Source organism: Octodon degus, unplaced genomic scaffold (assembly GCF_000260255.1).
Source record: "Octodon degus isolate 3935 unplaced genomic scaffold, OctDeg1.0 scaffold00236, whole genome shotgun sequence".
Classification (NCBI taxonomy): Eukaryota; Metazoa; Chordata; class Mammalia; order Rodentia; family Octodontidae; genus Octodon; species Octodon degus.
In genome coordinates, this window is record NW_004524812.1 from 2,466,836 (window position 1) to 2,478,013 (window position 11,178).

The window sequence follows — 11,178 nt, forward strand, 5'->3', positions numbered from 1 at the left end:
CTAGAAAAAAGAATTGAACTTATTCAAAAGGAAAGAGTTTCTGAGTTGAGGAGGACAGGAGAGGGAGTTGGGGAAAGAGATTTATTTATGTATATAAGCAACATGGGTGTTTTCGCTAGGAATAGAAATAAATTTGTTTTATTTGATAAGAAAACATTAATGGAAACCCAGTCCAAACACATGTATTAGAGTAAGTGAAAGCTGAGCATGGCTGTTATCCCCTGAGGCTGAGGCAAAAGGATTGCAAATTTGAGACCAGTCTCAGCAATTTAGCAACCTAGAGAGGAGATTAATAAAAAGTAAAATTTTAAAAAGGGCCTGGCATATAGTTTAGTGCAAAGGTTCTTGACAACTATACTGTGCATTTCTGCTGGTCTATGGAAAGAAGCAGTTAAAGCTTTAGTTTGTTTTGTTTCCTTTTTTCAATTGTTTGTACTTTTTCTGTCCTTAATTTCTTGTACATTTCTTTCTTTTTTCTTTCTTCTTCCAATTTTGCATGCATATATCTGGTAATATGAATAACTGGTTGGAAGACAACACTATGTGTTAAAACAAATACTGGTAAATTCATAATACTTAGATAAGTGATATTCTGCATTACTTGTAACTTTTTCTCTTTTAATTCTAATTTGTACTCTCTTTAAAAAAACAAAACAAAAAAAGACAAACTTGGTCCAGAGATATAGCTCAGTGGCATAAGCACCTGCCTGGCAAGCACAAGGTCTTGAGTTCAACGCCGGACAATCTTTATTTATTCAAGTTTTTTGAGACAGGATCTTGCTGTGCAGTTTAGACTGACCTTGAATTCACTATGTAGCTCAGGCTGGCCTTGAACTCACAGTGATCCTCTTACCTCAGCCTCTCAAATGCTGGGATTATAGGCATGAGGCAACATGCCTGTCAAAAAAGACTATCTTTAAATGGTAACTAGAGAAGCAGCCTGCACATTGTAGGACTAGTGAATAAAGTGGGTGACTGTGAGCCTGTGTGGAGGTGGGACCTGCACTTTGTATATGTGATCATGAAATTTCATGTTATGAGGATTAAAATGGAATTCACTTTAAGGTGGCTTGTGGACTAGCAAGAAAGTTGAGGAGGCATATGTGTGCTACTTTGTCCTAAATTATTACCTCCCTTTTCCATGTAAAATCCATGCCCAGTTTGCCCTGTGAAGGAAACACTCTGTGCTTTACTGAACGAACAGTCCAGAAGAAAAGTAATGTCCTCTCCAGAATAAGCCCTTACTGGGTATATATGAATGCCTGGGAGCCAGCCAAATAGCTCAGCAGATTAAAGCACCTGCAAGCAGGTGCAGGGGCCAACGGTTTGATCCCTGGCCTGCCGTGCCAGCCCCGCCACTGAGGCATGCTAAGCTGGCAATTGAGACTGGGCGTGGTGGTGTGGGCCTGTAATCCCAGCTCTTCGGAGGCTGTAAACAAGTGGATCACTAGTAGTCCGATCTAGTAGTGAGACCCTGAGCACCCTGTAGACCCTTCCCTAAAATACAAAAGAAAGAAAGAAAGAAAGAAAGAAAGAAAGAAAGAAAGAAAGAAAGAAAGAAAGAAAGAAAGAAAGAAAAAAAGAATGCCTGGGCCTCAGGAGAGCATGGTTTTGAGACATCTCTAATATACGTTTGCTCATGACACATGGAGGTACATGTTTATTCAGTACTGCTCTATGACTTGCAGGCTTAAATCAGGCTCAGCACCAATGCAGCATCTGTGGATTACTGTGCCTTGCTTCCTTTTTATGCTCCAAAGAAGCATAGACTGGGTGTGGTGGTGCACACCTGTAATCCCAGTCTCCCTTTTACGCTCCAAAAAAAGGAGCAAATCTCAGGTTATAGGTGGACTTAGAAGCCTCTCTCATTTCCATGCTGTATATCAGCCAGATTATAGCTGTTGAATTGGCTCTAGAATGCCAAGCCCTATCTGATCAAAAGATTAAAGTAGCACCAGGTGTGGCCAAGTTTGTCAGAAGTCCAAAACTCCTGCTCATTGCACATATCCAGTGCTCATTGATCTGCTACCTGCAGGCAAAAGGAAAAATGCCTAAAACTCCAAACAAGAGCTGGTCAGACAGCTCAGGGGATGATCCCGAGTGCTGTGTTGGCCCTAACCCTGGGGTGCACTGAGACAGTGATGGAGACTTGGCGTGGTGGTGTGCACCTGTAATCCCAGTGCTTGAGAGGCTGAAAATAGGAGAATCAGTACGAGTCTGATCTACGTGGTGAGATCCTGTAGACCCTGCAGACACTCCCCTAAATAGAAAGAAAGAAAGAAAGAAAGAGAGAAAATTCTAAACAAAATCTCTGCTTTAACTAAGACCCATAAAAATATTACAGTAGTACCCACTAAAGATTTAAATGAAGGAATAGGATTTTTCCATTCTTTTAGACATATCATGACATTTACCTAAAAAAGCCTAGAGTTTATCTTACTTTATAGCTGAGTAATACTCTATTGTATAAAAATATCACATCTCTATTATCCATTCCTCAGTTGACGGGCATTTGGGTTGTTTCCAAGATTTAGCTATGACAAATTGCACTGCTACAAACATGGTTGCTCATATATCACTGTAGCATGATGTTTTCACTTCTTCTGGAAATAAACCAAGAAGGAAAATAGCTGGGTTGAATGGGACCTCTAATCCTAGTTCTTTGAGAAATCTACACACTAATTTCCACAGCAATCATACCAGCCTGCACTCCCACCAACAGTGGAGAAGGGCTCTTTATTTCCCACAGCATCTGTTATTGGTTGACTTTGTGAGGATAGCCAGTCTTTCTGGGATGGGATGGAATTTGTGTTTTGCTAATTTGCATTTCTCAAATGCTATTGAACAGTTTTTCATACATTTATTTACTATTTGTATATCTTCATCTAAGAAGTGTATATTCATCTCAGATGTCCATTTTTTATTGGTTATTTGAATACTGGGAGTCTGATTTTTAAAAATTCTTTATGTTCTAAATAGTAGTACTTTGTCTGGGGGGTAGTTGGATAATTTTTCCCAATTCACGGGGTTTTTTTTATTCTCTTGGTGATTTCTTTTAACATGCAGAAACTTTTCAGTAGGGTGAGATCCCAATTGTTGATTCTTTCAAGTATTTCCCATGCAGTTTGGATTTTGTTTGTGAGCTCTCTGCCTATCCTTATGTCTTCAAGATTTCTACCTACTTTCTTTTCAAGTAGATTTAGTGTTTCTGTTTTAATATTAGTGAAACAAGTCAGACCTACCTGTGTAAACATTGTATTTTCTCCCTAGTGTGAGAAACTGAAAAAAGTAAATAAAATGCTAAAGGTACAATAGATATTGTGAAAGGGAAAGAAACTGCTCAAAAGGAAGGAACAACTGGGATGAGGGAAAGGAGTAAAGAAAGAAGAAAAGGGGCTATATATTTACACACACAAGATAGCTAAGATAATTGTACTACTAATTTCTATTGATTTCTTGAAAGGAACAGTTACTGCTTAATTTTTTGAACAATTTTGCATGCTTGTATCTGGTAATCTGAACAACTACTTTGAAGATAAGAATATTCAATATAACAACCATTGTTAATTTCCTATCATCTTGTTTTGAAATTCTGTATCTTTTTAATGTAATTCATTTTATTCTCTTTAAAATAAAAAACAAAACAATAGCCATATCACTACAATTTTAGAAAGAGATGCTGGTTCTATTGTACTGACCAGGGGAAGGCTGCTGATACATTTTGTTATGACTGATTGTTTCAGTGAATGAGCAAAGCTGATCAACCTTTAATTCCTGAGTGACAGTATCCAGGGGTTATGAGCAAGAGACTGGGGTCAGGGTTGAACTTCAGAGTACTAAATTATATTTTATAGCTTACTTACATACCTAGATGAAAAACTCTGTCTCTCTGTCTCTCTCTGTCTCTCTGTCTCTGTCTGTCTGTCTGTCTCTCTCTCTCTCTCTCTCTCTCTCTCTCTCTCTCTCTCTCTCTCTCTCATGACAACATGCTTCTTAATGTGAAGGCTACATCAGAGCACAGGGACCATTGTGGGAGGGAAAGGTACAAGTAAAAGGAAGAAATATGGAACTTTAGTAGCAACCATCCTTACCAACCTCCAGAGACAATGAAGAATAGCTCTGAATACCTCTTCCTCCCTGCCCTGTAGTGTTTGGCAGAGCTTTAGTTTAGTCTTGCTCAGCTTTAAGACAATACTTTCTAATGGCATTATTTGTGAGGTACAAAATGTCTCCTCTGTCTAAAACTATCTTCCTCACTGGCAAGGCTTTCTAAAAATCCTCACACTTGATGTGCTCATGAGATCCTTCTTATAGAACTTTATGTGCTATCAGGGCATTCTGTTTCAGGAAGTGTTGGAGACTGTTCGTGGGCAGCACAACACGGTAGCTAGCTATTCCATTACCATTAAGCACAGCCTTGTGAGGGTGGCTAACAAAACTGGTGAATTCCAAGAGGGGGTGTCCGGAGAAGTCTGTGTGTGACACCAGGGGAACTAACCCAAGTAAAGCCCCATGGGAGGAGATCAAATTGATCCAGATATGGCTGAGGGTACTGTGTGTCCAGATGAAAGACCATGATAGGATGTTGAAATAGGAGCATTACAGATAAAACTTTGCATACTGATGACAGTGATGGCTGGGATATATTTGTCCCCATACTCTTTGGGACCAGTTCCAACATTTCTCCCAGTCTCATGGGGAAAGGAAGAATACTTTTCCAACAACACAATGATTTTCTACTTAAGTCCCTTTGGTCCTGCCTCTCCAGCGACATAATCTTGCTCTCTGAGATGTTAATCACTCATTATGAGACATGTACCCTCAGCCAGGTTGCAGGCTAGGTCAGACTTAACTTTTTGAACACTGGTTCTGCTGACTACGTGAAATATGCTTCCAGCTCCTCATTTACTGTAGGCCCCACATCACAAGTTATCCTAGCAGTGATAGGAATGGTTTCCCTAATCTATCTGCACACTCACACCTGGGGGGGTGATGTGTGTATTTACCATGCCCTACCCCATTGAGCTACACAGCCCAGACAATGAACACGTGTGTGCACACAGAGAAGAGACACCCTGAACACAGCTGCGCTGGCATAGGCTGCAGGTGTGGAACCCAGAAGAAGAGAAGCCAAAAGTCCCTGAGACCAAATGTTCACTGGTGACTTAGGCACCAAGAGGGAACTTAGATCTAGCTGTCCTCTAAAGCCATGGCCCCACCCTCTTCACTCCATCTTAGCTTACCTAGGGTCAGTTAGTTCATCTTTCTGGACTAGATCCAGAGTAGAGATGTTGATGCTGCTGCTGGACAAGCTTGTCATCAGCATCCTCTCTTCCTGGGCACCTTCAGTCTCTCTTTTCTTCTTCTTAACAAAAAAGCTCTTCAAGACTTTAAATTTGGATTTCTTCTTTCCTGAAAATGAGCAACAGAAGTATGACAGAATATGATGGAGGAAGGGAAGGCGGGAGAAGAGACACCCTGCATGACAAGAATGAAGACTATGCTCCCAGGAGCTTTCGATCTTGCCTCCAATTCCTGCAGAAGCATTCATTGCTTGGTGCACCCCTTAGGAACATAGTAAGCAAGGATATGAATTGCCTGTGAAAGAAACCACCCAGCTCAAGAGCTCTAGGAAACCTCTGTTCAGCTCAAACTTGCTTCCCAATTTCACCTGTTAATACACACTGTCCTCTTTCCTTGTTCTGAGAGGTTCATTGGTGTGAAGAGATAATTGATCCAATGTAAACACTTGGCAGCCACCTGGGTGCACACTAGTGGCTGGAGCTATTGAAAATTAGTAGGAACATCCAAGCTTCCACATGTGAAAACCCTTCAGATCCCTCAAAAATCCAAGTGGGAGATGAAACTCTCAGCCTGTGTGCTGACAGAATGCAAACCCAAAGAGCAGGTGCAGCTGACCAGTGTAGCAGGGGCTTATGAGCAAAGGAGAGGGTCTGGAAATGGAAAGAAGAAAGAATTTTCTAGACAACAGCAGCACCTGTGCAAAAGCTAGGGCGGGGGTCAGTGTGTTGGATATTTTGTGTCTTGTTCAAGTATTCCCACTTAATTTGGGTCCCTGCCCTTTGTACATGGGATAAATGAAAGTTTGCTATCTATGTGGTAATTACCAGGGTAGCAATGAGGAAAATGCTCCTGAAGTTCTGTCTGGGCTTTCTTTGTTTCCTAGTAAGTACATACATAATATATATCTTTTTCAATAATATATATCTTTATAGGGGCCTAGTAGATAAGAAGAAAGGGAGAGGATTTGTGCTACATTTTCCAGAGGGACACAATTAGTTCTTGTTTCTTTTGCATGCAGCAATTTACCAACTCAAGTGTGTCATCCCCCCAACTCTCCACAGTTGTGTCTCTGGCAGGCCTCATCAGCATGATGATACTGTACTGGCAGTGAGAAGCCCAGCCAGGGAAGTCACCAGGGCAGCAGCCATGATGGAAGGTGTGCTGGTGTAATGGCAAGCACCACCCAAGGGTCTGAAAGCTCTAGTATACTCGGAGTGAATCTGGTATCAAGCAGCTGTGTGACCTTCGCTTGGGCACCTTACTCAGCCTCTACATGACTCAGCAGGAAAACAAAGGTGTTGCACTGGATCTGTGTCTTTCCAAGAGTATTTGCAGGGATGCTCAACAGTTTTGTTACAAAGAAAAGGGATCCACAGACCAATCAATTGGAAAAACGTTCAGATAGACAAAGCTTGGCAGTCTACTGTCCAACAAATCATTTCTAAAACTTCAAAGTACTGATGCATGCAGTGAAGCTGCATTAACCTGGGCAACAATGCTGTCTCTCAAATGCACGTAAGAAGAATTTCTGGCAAAACACACTCTGGGAAATGCTATCTAGAGGTCCCTCTGGCCCTGAAATATTACACTTTACCTGTGTTCTAATTACTCCTAGATCTACCTGTTAGAAAGGCTCCTAAACTTCAAGGCCTACTATATATCCAGTTGCCCACCAATCAGTATAATCCATGCTTATTTTTCTCTGGATACCTAAAACTTAAATGTTATCTTCACAAGTCTACATTTGAATACTCTCTAGTCTGTCCATTCATTCATTCATTCATTTATGTAATCAAAAATATTCACTGAGGTCAACCACTTACTATGTTCTAAGTATCAAAGCGAAAGTAATAAGACATAGTCCCTAGGTCTTAGCTCCTTGTCTCATATCCAGGTAGTAGGCAGGTCCTCCTTAGCACCCCTGTAGCAACTAGCATGCTGAAAGGAACACAGTGTCACTCGAGACGCCTAAGTACAGTAAGCATTCAGAATACAGAATACAGTTGCTCACTTGCCTTGAATTAAGACCACTGAACAGATTTGTCCTTAAGCATCCTGTAATTTAAATACTAGCTTTTATTAGAGTAGATGTGAGTTGTGAATAATGTCGGTATAGAGCTTAGCATAGGATCTTGCCTACATGAAATATTCAATAAATATGTGCTGGCAACAGAGGCTAGATAATCATTTCTAAATACTAGAATCAATTCTGTTTGTGTTCATTAGAAACAATCCCACATTTATCACTCAACAGCAAAGTATAAAATATGCATGATTTGGGCTGGTGAGATGGCTCAGTGGTCTAAAGCACCTACTTAGAACAAGCTTAGCAAAGCATAGGGACTGCGGTTCAATCCCCCAGCACCACATGCCAGCCAGCCCCGCCCCCTGGTGGACTAAGCTGGCCACACACACACACACACACAAATAAATAAATAAATTTTTTAAAAAAAATATGCATGATTAATGGGCCAGCCAAATCGCTCAGTGGATTAAAGCACCTGCAAGCAGGTGCAAGTGCCAGGGATTCTATACTCTGGCCTGCTGTGCTGGCCCCGCCCCCTGGGGCACGTTGAGATGGCAGTTGAGACTGGGCATGGAGGCTGTAAACAGGTGGATCACTATGAGTCCTATCTAGTAGTGAGACCCTGAACACCCTGTAGACCCTTCCCTAAAATACAAAAATAAAATAAAATATGCATGATTAGAAGCACAAGCCAGCATGGATGCAGAATTGCAAGACTACAGGAGTATTTGCTTGATAATTGTTGCTTAAGTAACTTCTGGTTTGGACAAGTTGGGCACTTTCTTATCTACTAGGATATGCCTACATATGGTCATGTTGACAGTTCCACCAGAGTGGGCAAATAAAAATGAAAATGCAATAGTATACATGTCCCCAAGTTCCCTTCTTTAAAGTTTTTTTTGAGAAAAAAATGAACTAATTTCTATGATAACTTAAAATATTGAAAATGATACTGTGAAGATTCCATGTGAAGGTTCCTGAATGTGCGGAGGAAGGTGGCTCTAAAATTGCCTGTTTTGTCCTTTGGCCTTCTCTCTTAATCGCCACACCCACGAGTGACTGTCTTGGGAAGAGGCCTTGGAGCTGGGGAGATGGCTCAGTAGAATAAGCGCTTCCCTGGCAAGAGCAAGGGCCTGAGTTCAATCCCCAGTTCTGCCACCGGAGGCTACCGCCACTCTCAGCACCATAGGAAAAGTCACAGTCAGTCTTCCCAGCCAGTCCGAGCCAGTTCCATGCTTCCACTAAGGAAATCCTACCAGGGAGGATGAGTTGAGCAAAGGTGCTCCAACAAACAGAAAAAGGCATACTAGGATTTCACTTTTGGGAAGGTTGCCATTTCCTAAAACCAGAAGAAACAAGATTTATTGATTCTTAACAAGTGAGTCTCCTCCTCCTAGTTTTCTAAAAGTGAAGCAACTGTATGCTGCGAACATAGTACACAGAATGTTATGAACGTTACTGTGCTTAGAAACATGGTGATTGTACCCCAACACTGGATGAAGAAATGCAGAGCTACAGAACTTGGAGTTGCGAGCTTTCTGTGTGTGTGTGTGTGTGTGTGTGTGTGTGTGTTTCTGTCTCTCTGTGTGTCTCTCTGTCTCTCTTTCCCTCTCTCTGTCTCTCTTTCTCTGTCTCTCTCTGTATCTGTCTCTGTCTCTATTTCTTTCTGTCTGTCTCTCTTTCTCTCTGTGTATCTGTCTCTCTGTCTGTCTCTGTCTCTGTCTCTCTTTGTCCCTGTCTCTCTGTCTCTCTCTTTATCTCTCTGTGTCTGTCTGTCTCTCTGTCTCTGTCTCTCTCTCCCTCCCTCCCCCTTTCATACCTTTCTTTGGTTTCAGTGTTGAAGATTGAACCCATGGCCTTCTCACTGAGCTACATGCCCCTCCTCCTGTATTTATTTATTTATTTATTTATTTATTTATTTATTTTTATTTTGAGGCAGGATCTCACTAAATTACTAAATTGCCAAAATTGGACAAGAAGTTGTGATCCTCCTGCCTTAGCCTCCCAAAACGCTGGGATTACAAGAGTGTTTCACTGCATTGTTATAAACCAGAAAAGAAAAAGAGAAGAGAGTCAGGAGCTGGTACTTCTGAATAACTGAATGAAAACACTTTAACTGTTCAGATTGTAAAACCAAATTCACCAAAAATAACTATTACATGAGCAGAAAAATAATGTGCTAACACATTTTATGTTTCTATATTAACACATAACTAGTGACCTTAGAACTGTAACAAGTGCTAAAATTAAATAGGCATATATTCCAACTTCCCCCCCCCATTTTTCTTTCTTTGCTGAAAAGAAGCAACTTATTTTCCCACAAGGATTCAAAACACCTTAAGTAATATGTGTCTCTTATAAACACAGAAACTAGACATTTTTTTCATCTACCCTGTGGGCTAGCTCTGAGTATGATAGTTACATATGAGCAGCTTTGTTAGCAAGGAGCTGAGGCAACTGCTCAGCATGGGGGGTTGGATGTTTGTTGATTTAGAGTAGTGTCTGGGAAGCTAGCCACAGCCTTAGTGAGTCAAAGTCTTTATTCTACACTGTATGTGCTTGCCTGAGTGAGTGCATGCATGTGCGTGCGTGTGTGTGTGTGTGTGTGTGTGTGTGTGTGGTGTTAGGGATGGAACCCAGGACCTCACATGTGCTAAGCAAGTGCTCTACCACTGAGCTACATCCCCAACTCTTTCAGCCTTGTTTTGATGAGGAGACCTTCCTACTCCCAAATGCAGCATGTCCTCATATATTAGCATGTGCCCTGGTCTCAGCCCTGGAAGGAAAATAAAGCCAAAAATCATGCGCAAGCTACACTACTTTTGAAGTTCTAATGAAATCCAATACGGTTGTCGTATGTTCAAGTGTATAAACTGGCCTTTCATCATACTTTCATTTTCAAAGCATTGTTTTTAATTTCCAGCAGGTGAGTCCTTTCCAGACTGATATTCATAAATACAAAGGGTAGATAGACCTAAACAGGAGGTAGGGATTGAAATCCATATCTGTGCCCAGCAATATTCATAGAGGTCTCTTATACACTGAATCACTTATGCTAGGATCAGTTATACTTGTGGTCAGTGCATAGAGATCTGACAGCGACCTGGACCTCCACTAGCCATTGACTTAGCTGGCCAAGCCAAGGATTATACACGTATTTCCAAACAGCAAGTAGCTTTCAATACCATCACCCTTTGGGGACGTGCAGTGTGTCACATGCCAGAGAAGAGTTCACAGAACATGTTTCATCCCCAGAGAAGGAATCACAGCAAAACCCAATGAGAAGTTGTTGCTTCTGGGTTGTACATTTGCTTATCCACCTTGCATGCAGGTAGCCCATCTGGGCTGAACTTACCTTTACAAAAGCATGACACAATGATGACCTTGTTCTCTCCCGCTGCTGCTTCAAAAGGAAACATTTCTACCTAACCTTTGTTCCCTTGGACCTCTCAACAGCCATCTTACTCTCTGGCTAGCACTGATCAGTTTGAAAAACATAGCCAAATATTTGATCTTAAAATTAAATTTTGAGAATGGAGAAAAGGCATTTTCTTACCTCCACTCTTCATCAAGGTGTACTGCATTGCCGCCTTCTGCTTTAGGCATCTGTCTAGCTCATAACAAAAGCATGAGTCAGTTGGTTTGGGAGTTGGGTCTGCCTTGGTGAGAGGCCTTTCACTCGTGATTAAATGTGGTGGAGTACCTGAGCACTCCTTCTGAGACTCAGGCTAAGCAATGTTAACACAGAAGTGAAAACCCAAGCTTTACCCTCAAGACAAACAGCCTCAGTATCCCCTGACCCCAGAGAAGCCTTGAAGTCAGGCCTCCAGGAAATCACAAGATTCCCC

At 41.5% G+C, this 11,178-nt stretch overlaps 1 protein-coding gene across 8 annotated transcripts in view; it reads right to left on the reverse strand.

The window, feature by feature from the left end:
• The window catches only part of Kiaa1210 (KIAA1210 ortholog), a 91,703-nt gene that overhangs the window by 58,897 nt on the left and 21,628 nt on the right, over window positions 1-11,178 (reverse strand). For 6 of the 8 annotated variants that reach the window (XM_023706022.1, XM_023706021.1, XM_023706018.1 and 3 more), the window contains 2 exons: window positions 10,887-10,940; window positions 5,244-5,412 (listed from right to left, as the gene is read on the reverse strand). In XM_023706022.1, coding sequence (XP_023561790.1) covers window positions 5,244-5,412; window positions 10,887-10,940 — 223 coding nt within the window. The remainder of the gene's footprint in view (window positions 1-5,243; window positions 5,413-10,886; window positions 10,941-11,178) is intronic. The other 2 variants (XM_023706025.1, XM_023706024.1) reach the window with 1 other exon arrangement.